This window comes from Cariama cristata, unplaced genomic scaffold (genome assembly GCF_000690535.1).
Source record: "Cariama cristata isolate BGI_N322 unplaced genomic scaffold, ASM69053v1 scaffold31318, whole genome shotgun sequence".
Classification (NCBI taxonomy): domain Eukaryota; kingdom Metazoa; phylum Chordata; class Aves; order Cariamiformes; family Cariamidae; genus Cariama; species Cariama cristata.
In genome coordinates this window covers 4951-23177 of record NW_009629990.1, presented here as the reverse complement: position 1 = coordinate 23177, position 18227 = coordinate 4951, and the positions used below count along the sequence as shown (strand labels likewise).

At 35.9% G+C, this 18227-nt stretch overlaps 1 protein-coding gene across 1 annotated transcript in view; it reads right to left on the bottom strand.

Moving 5' to 3' along the window:
• Positions 1-342: 342 nt before the first annotated feature.
• The window catches only part of RAD50 (RAD50 homolog (S. cerevisiae)), a 22139-nt gene continuing 4254 nt past the window's right edge, over positions 343-18227 (bottom strand). The window contains exons 8-25 of the mRNA XM_009705376.1: positions 17606-17799; positions 16831-17037; positions 15758-15940; positions 15399-15556; positions 14320-14495; positions 13384-13621; positions 11771-11960; positions 10729-10855; positions 10303-10496; positions 9882-9992; positions 9220-9312; positions 9026-9139; positions 8113-8240; positions 7063-7287; positions 3970-4055; positions 3399-3541; positions 885-1018; positions 343-529 (exon numbers count right to left, since the gene is read on the bottom strand). Coding sequence (XP_009703678.1) covers positions 343-529; positions 885-1018; positions 3399-3541; positions 3970-4055; positions 7063-7287; positions 8113-8240; positions 9026-9139; positions 9220-9312; positions 9882-9992; positions 10303-10496; positions 10729-10855; positions 11771-11960; positions 13384-13621; positions 14320-14495; positions 15399-15556; positions 15758-15940; positions 16831-17037; positions 17606-17799 — 2888 coding nt within the window. The remainder of the gene's footprint in view (positions 530-884; positions 1019-3398; positions 3542-3969; positions 4056-7062; positions 7288-8112; positions 8241-9025; positions 9140-9219; positions 9313-9881; positions 9993-10302; positions 10497-10728; positions 10856-11770; positions 11961-13383; positions 13622-14319; positions 14496-15398; positions 15557-15757; positions 15941-16830; positions 17038-17605; positions 17800-18227) is intronic.

Sequence of the window (18227 nt, the reverse complement as noted above, 5' to 3'; positions counted from 1 at the left end):
GCCCTGTTCTATCGACAGAGCTGCAGCTGTTCCAAGGAAGCTGCACCTGGATCTCCCCGACAAGATATACGTACATAACATCACAACTTTATTTTTACTTTTAAAGCGTAAAATACATCTAAAAGTTAACTGCATTGTATTCATTTAAATTCTTAAACCCAGGCACAGAAATACATAGAAAGATAGGAAGTTTAGAAGTCTAACAGTTTCGGACTGTAGCTAAAATTGTTACAAATCTTCAGTAATATATGATATGAAGGAATTATATTTTCAGATGCCTGTATTCGAACTCTCCCAATCTAGGCGGCTAAGCCAGTCTATGATACGTAATTACTTGAAATTCTAATGAACGTATGAGCCTAGGGAGCTGACACTGCATTTCATGATCTCAGAGCACTGATCAATGTTCTTCTTTATTCTGTAGAACGTTTCCACATATTCAGAACGGCCCAGAAGTTCAACAAAATCTTCATCGTGAGTTATCACCAGAAGCTGAAAGTTACGCTGTTGTGAGCGGCTTTTTATTATCCTACAAAAAGATATTATTTAGTGTATATTTATCTAAATCACATCCCAGTTTTAGAGAACTTGTAAATGCACAGCACAAACATATTTAACTATTAATAATGAATGACATGAACCATCAAGCAATCTAATGCTGATTAGTAACTCTTTTTACTCACATAAAACCCCCTCAAATTATTTAAGAGTTATTTTTTCTTTTCCAGATAAAAGAGACGGAATCTAAAACTACTGCTTTGCATGTATGTTTGCAGGTGTCAACAAAGATGTGTCAGCTTAAATTGTAATTCACTTCTGCTGACTATTATTATTAACATTGGAAAAATATCCATCTTTGAGCTTCACAAGAAGAGATCACTTACTCCACCAGGGCATGTGCAAGAGACTCTATGTTTTCTCGATCAAGATTGGTAGTAGGCTCATCTAGGGCCAATATGCCACAGTTGAGACAGAATGTTTCTGCTAGAGCAAGACGAATAATAAGAGAAGCAAGCACCTAAGGAAAAAAAAAAACCACAAAACCCATCAAAATCTCACTCTTCAAAGTGTTTATAGAGGAGCTACATGTAACATGCTATTTTTAATGCCATTACAAACTGTGACTAAAGTTTACATAACAATGTGCTGATACTTCACAGAATGACAATAATTAATTAGGTACTGAAAAACTACATTAAAACTTCAAGTTTGAATTGAAAGATCCATTCTACAAAGTATTGTTGGAAAAATATCAGAGAAGTCAAATATTCAAAATTCAGGAGATACTGGAAGTAAGGATTCCAATCCGAGGTAAAGATGCTATGACACTGTCATCTGCGTTACCCCTACACTCTGCTCAAGCCCCACCCTAGTGCAGGAGGGATGGTGAAAATCCGTATGTGTTATCTCTACGTTTGAGTTACTGAACTCTTGACTACTTACGAAAACTGAAGACAGTAGGATGTGCCACCTTATATGTTAGTTTTGTATTAACATGCCTTATCATATTATTATTAGATCTCCTGAACTAGTGAAAATTACAGAACACTCGATGGAAACTGTGCTGCCAAAAATACTTTCCAATTATCACGACTGCTGGCATCACAGTTCACGATCAAAGAATTCTCAGAATATAAGCTAAGAAACTGTGAACAAGTTTCACTCTCATTTACATAGGACTCTAACGTAACATCCTAGGCTACGTTACGAGAGGACACATTTTTTTGCCTATACTGCTGTTTTATAAGAAGATTTGAATTTCCCCCCAAATTAGTATGGAATTTTCAAAACCAAGTACACATCCACACTCAGGTGGGAATTAATTTGACAGCATTTTTCATATTCAAGCAACAATACAGTATTCGTCTTCTCATGAAATATCCTTTCATGATTCTATCGCTGTATGCACTTAAAAATATTGTGTATCATTTTGTTCCATTCCTTGATTTCATTTTCTATTACAGCCTGTACCATCTGGTCGTGGAAAAGGCCTGGCTGCCAATGAAACTCTGCTGAAGTAAGCAACATGGTGGGAATTGCCACTCTGGAGGTAAGGAAGTAGGCAGTTTGTTACTTCAGATAACGGCAGTTCTTCCTCAACGTCAAAGAGACTACATCTGTTGCCATCATAGCCCTTTCAGCTACTGCAGAGGAAAGGGAGCCAGAAAGCTTCAGCTCCCACTGCAGAAGAGGAAATAGAATGTATCTCCCTCACACAATTGTAGTGTCCTTGGGCTAGCAGTGTCCTTGGCACCGGCAAATTGCATAGACAGCCTGAAGCGTTGGGGAGAGCTCTCTAAGTCTTGTATTTAGAGTGCAGCAGGCACAAAGGATGGGCAGAAAGTGTTCCAGCAGGGAGGAAATAACAGCAGCCCTGGCTGTATTTTTGTCCCTTTCTACTATGTCTGCATTTAGGAAGATCACTTGTTCTGGTGGAAATGCTTCATCAAAGGAAGAAGCAGAGTTTCCTGCTGTAATACTGCAGCTAGCTTCGGTTGCCCAAGCAGCATAACCAAGATGCCAAGTGTCAAATGGCTACAAGTATTATGATTTTTTTCCGTATCTCAGCTCTTTAAAAGCAAGAAAAAGTACAGATAGTGATTTTGGAGGCAGATGAACAAGGCTGGTTCTTTCCTCTTGCTTAGGAATATTTCAGATGCTCTATCATACCATAACAGACAGGTGGAAACAACTCTGAAGCCCCAACATGCGGAAGAGGTGTGGTTAATTATGATGAACCTCTGATCACTGGTACTGTCATCGCAGGTGTGATACCAGGCCACTTGGCCGGGGAATCCCAAGACAGCTGAATGGCCAGACTGCAGAGCTGATAGCTGACACAGATAGCACAGAATGAAATGCAATGCCTGGAAGTACGGCATGGTACGGTATTTGGTGACATGAACTGAAAGATTATATTCAGCAGCAGGGGAAGAGTACCACAACTTGGAGAAAAAGAGGTCTTATCACACTTCCAGGTAGACACAGTTGTGAAAAGACGACCAATGGCCAGTCCTCAGGAAGGAAGAAATACAGGAGCAAGTCAATAGACCTAAAGCTATGGGAACCTTAGTGGTAACTAGCAAGAGACAGACTGGGAGGATTTGAACTTGAGGAGAGTGGGAAGCTGAACCCTTTGCTTTGGCAGGGACTCAGACTGGTCCCCAACTGAAACAATGGATTTTGGCACCCCAAAATAGGGTTCAGATGTTCAGAATCATCTACTGCGTACTGTCAGCAAAATCCAGATACAGTGAAGGAGAGTTGTACAGAATTGTACATTAGAGCTGGAGCCACCTGTTTGTCAGGGTCACTTCAGCACACATTACTCTTTCGCGCTCACCTGAGTCAGTTTTCAGAATTCTCGTTACTGCATACTAAAAATTAAATGCTATTACCTTTTGCCCAGCACTACATCTTCCTCGCATATCCAGTGCTGTATCTCCCTTTATCATTACTACTCTATAATTGTAACTTCTTCTTTTATCAGAGGCTGAGACATTCTCATCTGCATCAGAACGAATTTCTATATATTCAATATCTGAAAATGGGAAGGAGAGAGTTTTTATGTTATCAAAAATCTTTAAAAATATCATAAGATTAATGGGAGTTGAGAGGTATAATATGCAGCAATCACAAAAATTCTATTCAGAACTCCCACTAATAGATATATCTTTGAAATTAATTTTTCCAAATTGAAAGAATGAACTTGTGCAGTTCCGCCGTCTCAAGGAAACCTTACCTTTGCAAAACATGGAAAAGGGAAAATTAACTCTGTTTATCCTGTAACTTACTACATCATATGTAATAAAAAGATTAGAGTGGTGAACAACAGATGTAGCCTTTAAAATGGAACCAACTGTTTTCAGATCTTGGATTTTCAGTATTTTGAACAAACATTTTTCCATGTGCAGTGCTCACTATCAAATGGATATATATGGACAAAACTAAATAAAAGAAATTACATACCTTGTCCTCTGTAGGTGCTTCGCCAAAGGTCACGAATTATTTTGTTGATTTCTTCCATCTTCATGCTATGAAACGTCATTATTGCTCTAAAGAAGAAAAACAAAAAATGCAAATTGTTACAGGTGCAACCACGGACTGCTATGGACTACAGGAGCTTTAAGGAAGGTGCGGTTCCCTTTCCATTCCCTAAATACTTTTATTAAAAATATAATAGATACTCATTAATTTTGAATGTAGAAGTATCTAAAGACTAACCACACTCTATTGCATAAATAATTCTACTCTCACAAAGAGCTTGGTCTGAAGAAGTAGGAGAGTAATGAAGGCAAAAAGATTTGCAGTCACTCAATGGAGAGCAACTTTACCTGACTTTTTAAGAGATTTATAATTTATGTGTGAGGTATATGTTCAGATTGACATCAAGATGACAAATCTGACGTTAAGTCTTCCAGAACAACAGTAGTGTTACTCATTGGCACAGTTCCCCAACAATGCAAATAACTAGGTCTTGGTAGGAAAGGAGAGCTTGTGAAGTTTCCACAGAGCAGAGAATTCTTATAGAGAATATAATTTATCATTACCCAAACAGACACTATGACTAGAGCTATCTTTCTCTTCAGCAACAAGACTAACATAGGATGTCATTAATAATTTTCAATTTAATTTCCCTGGCTAATGTATCAACATGATTTTATTCAATAACAAACGATTCCTTATGAGAGCACTCAAGAAAGGACAGGATGCTACATTTCTAACTCGGCTTTTTAAAGAAAAAGTTCTCTGTGATGAAAAAAAATGCTTGCTCACTTTATGCCAATGTCTTTTTTCAAAAAAATATGATGGAAATAAAATATACTTCTGAAATGGACTTTTATGTATACCTTTCCTACCTCCCCTCTTACGGGAATTATTTCCACCTGTTCTGGGGAATACTGAAGTATCAACTCCAATAGGATTTGTTAAGTCCAAAGAAAGAAGAAGTGTTTTCATCTATTTACTTGATTAAACCGAAGAATGCATTCCTCATCAATATTTATCATAAACCTCTAAATATTAAGTCAATAAAGATCAGCTGGTAGCACAGAACACCCAAAATGCTGGTTTTCCCAGCTACAGATACAGCTTTCAATCTCTGGCTATTAAACTTAACATTTCGTCTCACCGATTTTTCAGACGATTACCAATAAGTGATGCTTATCTATTTTTCTTGAAATTACAAGACTGATTTCCTGTTTTGCCTTAAATAGAAACAATAGATGATTTCATACCATACAAAAAGACTCCAAATGCTAAAAAGGAAATTCTTGGAGTGCATTTCCATTTAAGTTGAAAGGGAAGAATTATACATGCTCTGAACAGTTAAGATCTTCACAAAATAAAATCTGGATTAGCTTACATTCTAGTATTTAATTTGATTTTATTTTATCATTAAAACTGCTTAAAACAGGGTTCCTCTAGACTGTCTTTTCAACTTGGAAAGTTCTCATCTATTTAGTTTCTCTTCTTGACCGTTACATGGTACCCTCAACTATGTTATTGCTCTTCTGTGCTCCTTCTTCCAGCACTACTAGATCCTTTTCAATAAAGGGGACAAAAATTCTATACTATGCTAAAGACATAGGTGTATTGGGAATTCATACAGTGGCCAAAATGTTTCTTTCTTTCTCTTTTTTGTTCCTAGTATTCAACTTACCTTTCTGTCACTGAGCACCAGTTTTGTATTTCCTGAAACATATCCACCGATTCCAAGATCCTTTCCCATTGCCCAGGAAGTTGCAACAGCTCATTGCAATTCCATCATTATAACTGAACACAGCGGGTTTTTTAAGGAGCCACTTGTTTTACTTCATATATGTTTACAAATTTTGAGATGTTATTTTTGACCAGTCAGTCCAAGACTAGAAAACAAGCTTCCAGAGGAAGCAGAAACAATCACAAAGTTTACTACACTTTCCATCAAATGCAAGACATGTTTCTTTTGACCTCGCCTTCCCTAAGCACAAAATCACCCACACTGGAAAAGGAGAAAACACACCTCTATATTGTAATATTCTTTAATGGAAACACAATTGTTTATCTGAGAAGATCATCATGCGGAACAAGAAATCTACCTGGCATTATCTTATTCATGTTAAGATATGGCCAGAAGACGCTAAAATATACTGCTATAGAAATGAAAGTAGTACGAGAGACTACGCAAGAAAGACCCAGGTTAATAATGAAGGACTTAAACACAGATTTCACCTTTCCTAAACTCGTACCGTTTATGTAATTTGAGATAACATGGGAGACAGACTTTTATGAAACACATTCAAATATCCACTGTGTATCCTGTAATACTTTCCTCTACTTCCCTCAAAAACAAAAACCACCAAACTTACAGGAAGAAAGGAAAACCATCAGCAATATTGGGAGACACACTTACAAAAGCTTCCTAAAAATGCCTTCAAGTGGGAAAAAGAGCTACAGAGGAATAGGGGCAGAGGAGCAGCCTGCGCCTGTTCCGTATGTTTTCATATGAAAACCAAAGTTAAATGTGTTTATTGTCTGGACAGCCTCTAACTACCACAGGCAACACAGCAAAAGATTCCTTCAGACAGGAATTCAGATGGGTGATGTGTTGGTCTCACTCACTCTTCTCTCTCTTGACTTGAATTGTTGCATTGTAAATATGAGTCCTAACATGTACAACCATAACCCAAAATAGGTCCCTACAGAGAATTGGGAATAAAATTGTAATGATCACTAGACTTATCTATGACTATATTAAACTCTAATTATTACCATCAATGCATTTACTGCATGTATATTATACATATTAACTCACAAATTTCCTACATCCTACCCATCCCATGCAGTTTGTAGTATATTTTCATTAATTTACTTAAAAAGTTGTATGTTGTTATGTTATCTTAATGTTTAAATGCCAGATTTTATAAAGAGAAATTATTACATATCTCAAAGAATTATATCAATTTACTATTTCTAAATTACCCCTGGAAGTCTGAAATTGAAAGCTGCTTTTGGATCAAGGTTATCAATAGTAATAAAGACGAAAACATTTAAGAATTATACTCATATGACAAAACTTACTTATCAAGAGCCTTGTAATAAAGGTCCAGATCTTTGTTCACTAGCTCTGTTGTTCTCATAACAATCATCATCTCCCTGTATTTTTCCTCTGCATCTTTGAATTGTGACTCTTGAAGTTCCTTTCTAAACCGAACAATCTCTTCCTCAAATCCACGTTGTCGGCCAAGTGCAACATGATGGTTTCTTTTCAGAGATTCTATTTTCTCCTCTAAATGTTTTTGCTCACTGTGAAATCATAATTGACAGACAAGTCTTTTGTATTTAGTGTTTCACAATTTTTTAACCAGGGTTCTAGTTTTGAGTTTATGTTAGATAGTAGCTTATCACATTGTATCTATAAAGTCTGTAACAGTTAAAATTATAGTGCTAACGTCACTGAAATTAAGACATTATTGAAATAAAAATATTTTTAAGTTTGTTAAGAATATATTGAAATCACTATTCTGAGTGGGAGAAGCAAGTTAGCAAGTTAGAAGGCTAAAGTGCTATACATAGAAGCACATAAAATAATTGATTTCATAGATGGAATTAGATTAGGATGCTGAGCAAAAGAAGATGAATTAATTGGGTAACCTCTAGAAAGCTAAATAAATAGTTCACACATAAGAACGAGCATAGGGCTAATTCCCTTTCAAAAGTGTTTATTATCTGAGCAATTAAACTACTGAAGTAAACATAAAATTTGCAACTGAGAACTAAGTGAGCAGACTGAAAATGAAAACTAAATATTCTCGTCCAGAGACATGAATTATTTTTAAAATGTGGATTTAGCAGTGGAAGTCATTAAAAAAAAAACAGATTAGATTGAAGCAGGTATGGTCATATGTGCATCTATATGTATTTCTACCTAGAAGCACTATACAATTTCACTGAGTCATCGATGTTGCTGTCATGGGGATATTATGCGAACATGAGTTTGAAGGAGGAAGTGGTCTACATGAATAGGGAGTAAAGTGGACCAGGAAACACACTAAAACACAGTGAATATTACATTCAGATATTCAGTGAATTCTTGTGCAAAACATGTCATTCTGTTTTGAAGATGCTTACTTTTTCATTTGCGGGACTTTCATTTCTCCCATCTCTTTCACAAGTTGTTTTATATTGTCTTCAACCTCTTTTAGCTCTTCATTCCGTTTCCTCAAAGTAAGATTATCCTCTAGCCACCTTTCCTGTATCTGTCTCCACAGAAAGCAAGAAGCTGTATAATGTGTCAGTATATTGATTCTCAGTTACAAAGTATGAGCTCTGCACAAGTCTAAAACATGATGCAAACATAAAATAATTGACAACGCAGTGAGAACTTCTCTTGTGCTAGAAATAGAGTGTAATGGAAATCAGCAGTATTATTTCATATTTCAATCTGAAATAATACTTACAGTATTTATTGTCACAGGTGAATACAAGAGTGATTCTGTGTGCAAATATTAATGAATGTTTCAATAGGGTAAGTAATTTAGGATGAGATTTAACAAAGTCCCCCATCTCAGTTCTACAAGTTAGACAGTAAGTGGTGGGGTAGAATGGGGAAAGACATCTTTCCTATAAAGAATGTAAATAATATTTGAAATACATACACAAGAATTCAAAGTACATGACAAAATCTGGAGTAACTAGCAACTTTTGGTACCTGCAATTTGGTGCCTTACTTCAGAAGGCAGGTATTCTCCACACAAAGATACTTTTGAAAATGCTGGCTACTATCCCAACAGACTTAACCCTTTCAAAATACCAGAAAATGACAGTTAGAGATAAAAGTTTTTTAAAATGCATCTACTTTTGCACACTTTTGCAGACTTTTTTCAGTCTAATGCATGTATAGCAGCTATTCTGACTAACACATGATTAAGTAAATCAGTAGGAGATAAACTTTGCACCACTATGGACCTAGGCAGACTTAAACCAAAACCAGAAATTATTCCAACTATGCAAAATATACTTTACTGTAAAACCATACATCTACCTTTTGAGTGTCTATATCTTGTCGAATCATTTCCATCTCTTTACTTATCTTCTCCTTCTGTTTCTCACAGGCAGCTAACTGAGAATTTACTTCATCAAGTTCAGACTCCTTTTGCTAAAGAAATAAAAAGGTATACAATTTAAACACAAAAGTAGTTTTAATGTCAACTTTTTAATGACTGTTTTTTAGGTTACCTTTTTATAGTCGTCTTTTCCTTGTTGAATATAGTTTTCAATTTCTTTCACGTACTTGTTTATATCTTTAACTTTTTCTTTTATGCCATTTATCTGCAGGGAAAAGATTTCAAATGAAATGTAGTCTTATGTCCAAGAACTGATATGCTTTGTATCAAAGATGAGATACTGGATAGCATCGCTGTCAAAGTACAATTCCTTATCATAACTCCCTTTAATTTACTAATAAAGCCTTCAGCTTTTGAAATCCAGATGTTCCTTATTACCATGAAAATGTTTTCCCAACAAATGGTAAATCACTCTCTGCTTACACAAGAGGGCCACTTCACCTGAGAAAAACAAGTTTGCCCCTTGGCAAGAACAGGTCAGTCATCCTTGCTATTCCTCTTCCATCTGTTAGGAAGGGCTTTTTAATACCATTGGTCACTAAATATTGCCTAATGTCCCTAGAAGCCTTTTGACAAGACTGCCAAAGGTTAATTACAATTGAGTTCATCTCCTAACTTAGTTGTTTCTTTTCTTCCCTAAAAGCTCCACAAATCTAAACCATTTGCTAAACTCACTGCTGTTTCCTAGAAGCATACTCATCACCATGGCTTCCATTCATGCCTGAAAAACAATATATAAATCCTATCTCCCAGCTATGTCAAAAGCAAACAAACCTTCTCTTGTGTTTCTTTATTACTTGCAGTCCTTTTATTCACTAGATCCTCCTTCTCCTGCTGCAGTTTATCTAAAGTGGCATCCAAAGGAAATAGCTGTTCTTTTGCTTCCTGAAAAGTAGTTGGAGAAAGTCCTTTTTATTTTCTCATTCTGTTAAAGATCAATAATTTTTAAAGTGGTAAAGAGAGTCACGTCGTTACTACTTTTTTTTTTTTTTTGAGTATGTTAAAAAAAAGATGTGAAAATATGTATTAATAAAGTTCTGGAAATTCCCAAAGATATGCAATAGCAGCACAGGACAAACATTTGAAGATACATCTTATTTGCCAGGATTATAGACAATGTTAAATATAACAAGATTAGTATTTTTTTTCCCAGGACAAAAAAGTTAAGGGTTAAATAAATAAGAGTATTTCCTACCTTGATCTCTCTGCATAAGGACTGAACCTCAGTGGTTAATTCCACTGTTTGTTCCTCTAGTTGTCGACGACGCTGCATGCTGCTGAAAATCTGAAGTTTCTCTGCTTTAAGCTCATTAACTGTACTCTTCAGCTGCTGAATCTGATTTTGCTGGTCTTGCTTGAGTTTTTGATTTAACTCAATTTTACCAGTAACTGTAGATGAAAACAGAGTGAAACAGTCAATCTGTTATTAAAAACATTTATTGTCTTCCTTCTGAAAATTTAACTCTAAATTAAGCTAGTATCACCCCAAAAAACCAAACCAACATACTATTAGAATACAGCTATTTCAGAATGTAAAATAAGCAAACTAAAATTTTAATAGCAGGAAGTTTCAAACATTATTTTCAATATAAAAATGAAATACCAGTTTTGTATGACCTACCTGTATCCCACAAGTGTTTTTTCTCTTGTTTTTCTTGGCTTACTTGTAGAACAGTTCTACTTAAATCGACCCCTAGTAGCTTAGCCTCCTGCTGAGCAATTTTTCGTTCAACATCCCTAATATCAGTCTGAAAGTATGAGGAAAAGTACTATTACTACTGTATTAGTGTTCAACAATGTATTTTTTATCTTTGGCACACAAGAACAAGCTTGGGGCTTGAGGCACACATAACTCAAGAACTTCAAATTTACCTCCTCTGCTGGAGCAATGTCACATCATTAGCAGTAAGGTTATGTCAGCCCACAGGCTGCTAGAAACTGGAATTCCTAATTTTGAGAGGAAATCGGTCAATATGGATGGGTGGGCTTTTGACATCCCCAGCCCACCTCGGAACAGTTACATGTGCTCCCTGTCCCTGTGACAATGGAATTGTTGGAGCCTCAGGAGCTGCTGCCATCTCCCACCCCTGACACGCTCTCAGTCCTTTGCCTGGCCCCAGGTTTCTCTGTGTAATTGTCCCTCTCATGGTTCTTGGTCGAGCAAAGATTTTGTATTGGTAATAGAGGCAGGAAGACTGTTCAAAACAGTCTCCTATGTCAGAGTAATAAAAAGTGTAGGATATCCATTCCTCTTTACCATATATTCAGATGGCACAGAACAAGGAAGCACATGTGACAAGATTTCAGAAAGTACACAGAGTAGATGCTGAGAATACACTGAACCATAATGACTAATGAGGACTGAAAAACACTTGCGGTCATGCTCAAGTTCTGGATTATACCTCTTTTCCCAGTTACTATAGCATAGAATTGAATCAGAACTCAAGGGACTCTGTGGTCCTCAAAAGAAAAAATAATTTTATAAAACTTGATGTTCTATTAGTACCAAGATCACCTATATGTTATGCTGTCTTTTAAAGTATTTTTACTTTGCTTGAAAAGTCTTAAAACCTCAAAGTTTTGCCATATTATTGAATAACTACATATTAAACACTAGCAAGTGAGTATAATTTTATATATTAAAAGAAATTACCAAAGCATACCTGGTACCTTTCCATTAGTGTTATATCCTGTAAACGTGCCTTGGCACCTTCCTCCTCAGACGAAACTGTCTGCAAGAGTGATTCCTGTTCTTCTATCTCACTTTTCAGGCCTGTTAAATCCCTGTTTGCATTCTGTATCTTGTTCCTCAAGTCTGGTATGTCCCTATCTTGGAGTTCAACTACAGTTCGCCTTAAATAAAACACAAATCCATAAAATTTCCTTTGTCAAGACCAGCAGCATAAGTTCAAGACATTCAAGATCACAAGATCTGTGATATGATCCAATAGTGGAAGATTAAACTTAGCCAAAATAGTATCCCCTTAACCTTGCCCATGTTCGATTATGCCTATACCCAGCTAAGGTAATACAGTCTGGACAGGTGAGATGAAACAAACAAGCAAACACAATCTCTTTTTGTTTTTAACTTAATTACAGCAAGTGCTCACGAGAGGGCCTAACTGCACTGTACAAGAGTGCCCTCTTGTGAAGGAAAGGTCTACCCTCTAACATATATTCTCCAAATTCTCTCAGAATGACGGTCTGAAAATTTCTCAAGACCAGAGCCTCTTCACCTACTGGCAGGAAACCTGCATACTCTACTCTTAATTTAAATGCTGTTCATATGCTAAGGAAAAAAAAACAGGACTCTGACAAAAATGCTTTCTGGCTAGTGTTATTTGTTTACATTTTGGAGGGAGGCAAGAGGAAGAGAAATGGGAGGCAATAACAAAACAGCCTGTCTAGCATTTTCATAGCTTTAAAAATACAGACTAATTCAGCCTGGAAATTGGAAACTACTATAGGCACCTGTTCTGAATTTGTTAGTATTTCCTACGCTTTGTATCACTTTGCAAGTTCAAAAAAAAAAAAAAAAAAAAAAATCAAACAAAACCCGATATAAAAAGTTTTTTTAAATAACTAAAATAAAGGCATAAATTCAGTCCAATCTAATCTGAATTATCAGTATCAGAGACAGAGATGCATTCCCAAATGATGGAACTGCACATGACTGAACCTCAAGGAAACATAAACGGCATTGGGGATCAACCATAAAATCCAGAGATGCCTTTCTAGAACATCATAATACATACAAAACTGCCAGCACCAAAAAGTATTGTTAAAGGAGATATAAATCAAGATATTATTAAAGGGTGTTTAATACAGGTTCAGTTCCCATTCCGTCTATACAAACTTCCATTTCAGCATTTTTAAGAAACTTATTTAAGGTGACATGGTACAAAAAACATTTCAGTAAGAACAAAACCAGCCTGTCCCTTTTAAATTACAATGATAAATAACAAAGAAGGGAACTGTGTCTGTACAGCGTAAATAATCAGTAGAAAAAGTAAGTATATAACCACTTTTTCTGCCTCACTCTCATGAGAAGCCTCAAAGGACTAGAAATACCAAAACCATAAAATAGTTTAATATTAAAGTCCAAATGAGCAGAGAACAAATGCTAGGAAAATATTTATCTCAACAATGAGATTTTTTAATGAATTCACTAGCCCTAAAATAAAGCCTCCTTGATGTCTGCATAATTTTTAACAATCAAAAAACAAGCATTTGAAAGAAAACAGCTTGCAACGATATGGTTTGCTAAGTACTTTACCTAAGTGGTTTAAGACTCATCATTTCATCACGTTTTTTCTCTTTTCTTTTAAGTTCAGACTCTGTTGACTTCAGTTTGTCTGGAGCAAGACGCAGCTTAGACTGCAGATCACTAATTACATCTTGCAGTTCGGCCTCTGTTTGAAAAACTCTTTGACAAACTGGACAACACGACTGGTTCTCCTCTGTCAGTTGTGTAATGAACTGCGAATAAACTGCAGTGGCTCCAGCAAGCACAGCTGGTTTAAAAAGAAACAAAAGAATTTATGTTGAATAAACAATGCATAATCAGATCTAAACTAGGTATGTATTTACCATGAATGGAGACAAGATTATAACCCACAAAATCAGAAAGGGCCATTTTGGTTTCCTACCTAAGTGACCTGGTCTGAATTCAATGCTGCCCCTACTTTCAGCAGGTTGCCCTAAATCACCTCCTCAAGTCCTCATCAACCTGAATTACCCTACGAGGTTGTTTTATTAAACCATGCTCATCCTCTGCAACTAACAGTGGAAGCATGTACTTCCTTCAGAAATTACCTTCTCCCAGTTAGTAGCAGGCCCCATGGGCCAAAACCATGCCAAACAGCTCATTCTGTACTTGTCTTCACACCTGGCAGATCCATGCGCTCAAACATTTCCTTAGCTTTGAGAAGGTCATGATCTACATACACAGTAAGCCAAAGCAGATACTTCATTTACACATAATAAAAGAATTAACTGAAAGAATTAAAACAACCGATCCTGCTTAAGTGTAAAACAGAAACAGCAGTAAAGATAAGGAAAAATTGTTAAAAAATAGTAAGATTCAGTAATCATCTCCCTTAAGTCAGTTTCTGTGCCTATAATTTGTCCTGCAGAAGCAACAGACTGTCTCAGTGTCTGTGGCCTACACTTAAAACAAGCTTTAGGGAAGAAGAGCTATATATGAATTTACCTCGCTGTTTTGAACTTTTTTCAATTTCATCTTGCAGTTTGTTCAGATCACTGTCAAAATCTTGGCTTCCACAAACATCAAAAAGTTTTGCTTCATGAAGAGACAATTGCGCTTCTTTTTTTCTTAGCTCATTACTGACATAAGTTTTATGATACTCTACTGACGCCAGTCGTTTACTGAAAAATCAATGCATAAACTCTTATAACAAAAAAATTAAGATTTCAAACTGTTTAAGCAAAAACCAAAAACATAGGAAGTTAATCTGAAATTGGTATTACAGAGCTGTTCACCAGTTCTTCTTCAATGATTTTTCAGGAAATCTATAGCATCAACTTTTATTAATCTAAGTGCAGCATAAAGTGTCTCATTTTAACTTCCTTTTGTTTTCTGGATGCTTACGGATAAGAAACTAATTTCTAATGACAAAGTCATACAAAACTGTATAGAATAATGCAATTTCAACTTTTTTCCCCTACAGAAATTATTGCTTATGAGATATTATTGAACCTCTTAAGCAAAGAATATTAGCACCCTTCTACTGATGTTCCATACTTTTGAATTATGCAATATTCTTATACATAAAATCTTGGGGGTTTTGATTTGTGGAAGTTTAATGTGTATCATTGCATAGTGTGATGATGTTACCTACTCTTTCTAACAAAGTTTTATATAATCAAATTAAATCAGGAACAGGTAATCACACATGAACTTGTGATATAGTCACTGACCACTCTGTGACTTACAAGAAAGTCAGAAGACTAGCAATTTCCACCCCCCAAGCACATTCATTCAGCTAGGATTAGCAAACAATTAAGGATGTTCCAGAATAATATTTTGCCATCTGCTTTTAGTGCTGCCTTTGATAGACTACGAATGTTGTGATTTTATCAACTAGCACAAATCGTATCAGCTATACATTACACAGATTCTGTAGGATGCTTTCTTTGATTTTGCAGATTCCTAAATAAACAATAATGAATTAAAGCAATAAGTATATTAAGCATACTAAACTTCCCAACATTTAAATTCATAATTATGTAAATACTTACAGAGACATAATCAATTAAATTAATACCTACTTAAGGTCAGCAAGATTATCCCTTGTCTGGTTAATCTTTCTATTTTTATCATGAAGCCAGTCTTCAAGTTGGTTTTTATTTGGAAAGTATCCCAACAGTGACGTCAGTTCATCAGAATGTCTTGATTTTACTTTTCTAATCTGCTCTTCTTTGTCTGCCTGGGGAAATGAAACATTTAAAATTATTTTTTTCATATCTTTAAGTTTATGTGACTCAATGCATTCATAGAGTTAATGGCTTCTATAAAGTCAGACAGAAGCTTTACATATGATCATTGATAAACACCTGAAAAATACAAAAATCTTCAAGGGACTGTATTAATTTCATGTCCCTCTCTTACGAGATGATAGAAAAATTACTTTGTCTTTCTTCAGCATCTCCATTTGGGTAATTGTCGTGGTATGTATATTCAATTGTTCCATCTCTTGATCCAACTTCCTAAGAGCTTTGTCCAGGTTTATCTTCTCATTCTGCAGAGTTCGTACTTCCAGGTCCAGTGTTTCCACATTGCTGTTCCTCTCAGCCTTCTCCAGCTCATGTTCCTAAACAAAAAATAAAAGCCCAGAAGACTTAAATAATTACACTGATCAATAAAGTTCTAACTAAAGGAAACAGAAGAAAGCTCTTATGCTGCCCAGCAGCAGTATCGTTAGCTGTTACAGGAATGACTTACAAGTTTTGTAAAGAATACATGAAAAAGGATAAAGGCTGTGATGTCGGCACGGGGAAAGTAAAGCAGATACTGGATGCACTGTTCTGAAATGCAGCACTGCCCCAAGTTGCTCATTGCTTTTACCATAAGCCATAACCACATGATTTAGCTTCAGGAAGCTCACTCATATTTAGTTTGATTCTCTATGTTTTAGCATCTACTGTACATTAGATCTGGAATTATCCTAGTGAGGAGGCTAGAAGGAACACTGTCAAGCACTGAATTCATACACCATTAACAAACATAAAATATTTGACTACGAAGGCATCACCAGTTGTTTAACTGGGACATAAGATAATGGTAACTTTACAATACTTCATTGGATAAAACGCTTATGACCAACTAGCCCATCTCACAGACAAGTTATCTGGAAAAATGCAGGTAGTGTAACACTTTAGGTCATATATTTCTGGCCCAATAACTTAAGACTGACTGATCTTATGATACCATCAGCTGTGGCTATTACCCTATTTATAACTCACCAAGCAGCAGCAGTATATTCTATGCATGCACTGTACAAAAACAAAGTAGTGAATAATCCCTGCCCCAAAGGATGCACCATCTAAACAGACAAAGCACAGAGAGGGTATTAAAAGGGCAAAAATGCAGCAGATGGAGCAAACATCAAGGGGTTTTTTTTTTTTGGTTGGTTTCTTTTAATGGTAAAGCCAGAAGTTTTTACATTGAACTTCTATACATTTTTCAATTACATTAACTTACTGTCTTGACAATCTCCTGATCCAACTCCAGAATTCTGTCTGAAAACCCCTCCAACTGCTGCAATTCGTATTTCACATTCTTCAGCTCAACTTGTTTCTTATTTTGAATGTCTGATTTCAGGTCAATGGTTCTTTCTAATCCAGTCTTCTTGTCTCTTATTTCATCTATCTGTTTTTGTTTCACTGCTTCTTTTTGTGCAAATTCTCTCTGAAAGAAGTCACCAATAATATACTCATTATTTTTTTCACAGGAAAACAACATTTAAAAACACTTCTTCACACTAGCTTGCAAATATTCACCACTATAACACAAGACATTGAAATACCTAGATAACTAGAATTTGTCAAAAATTCTCTGCTGAAGTGTTTCGATAGGAAAATGCAGATGCATCATACAGGTAGTGTTCTGCAAGAGCAACTCCATCTTGAAGATGCTTATTTTTAAATCAGTTGCCCACTGTCATTCTTCAGGCTTTTTATTTTGTCAGTGATCCACCTGCATGAGCAGGCTGCTGAGAAAAACCTGTCTGAAGAACTGCCTGTTCAGTAGTTTTGGCAATTCTGATCACTTAATGACCATTCTTAGTTCCAAAACTAATTTCCATGGAAAGATTCAGGCAACCTATAATAAAGAATTCTGTAAGGAAAAAAAAATGGCTACAGTTTTTCTCCCCCAACATTCTTCCTATTCCTCCCAGCATCATGAAGATACATATGGACCAGTAACACACTAATAACCAATACTAACTACACTACTAAACCAACAAAATTCTTACCATCAAATGATTTGCAGCTTCTGTATCTCTTTCCTGTCTCTCCTTCAGCAACCTGTGAAAACTGGTTATGTGTCTTTCATTAAAAGGTGCTCGCTCAAAACCATCTAATTCCAGCTGTGCTGCCAAAGACTGAATTAATGAATCCCTCACTGTGATATGTTCTTGGTGACGATCTGCTTGCAGTTGAAGACGACCTTCACAAAAAGAAATCGTCACATAAACACTCAAAAACTGAGGCAGAAGATACATTTAGGATTCCAAACCCGCTGCAACTATTTTCTTAAAGTCTTTGAAACTGAAGTACTTTTAAACAACTCAAAAAGCTCCAGACTAAAAACAAGCTGTAGCTTCAGAGATTGCTGTTTCAGGTAACTGAATTTTTAACTAAATTAATTAAAAATATCAAGAATTTAAAAGAAAGCCTCTTAAAATGCTAAAAATATTATTCTGATAAACAAACCCCAAACATATTTTATGTATGCATATATTCTGTGTCTCAACTACTACAGCTTTACTGAAATTCCCATAGTCCATCAAAAAGAGAATACACAATATATGAAAGAATATTATCCTAAAGCCCTCTGACTAGTCCTCAGCCCCCATCTCAGACAGAGAATGCCGA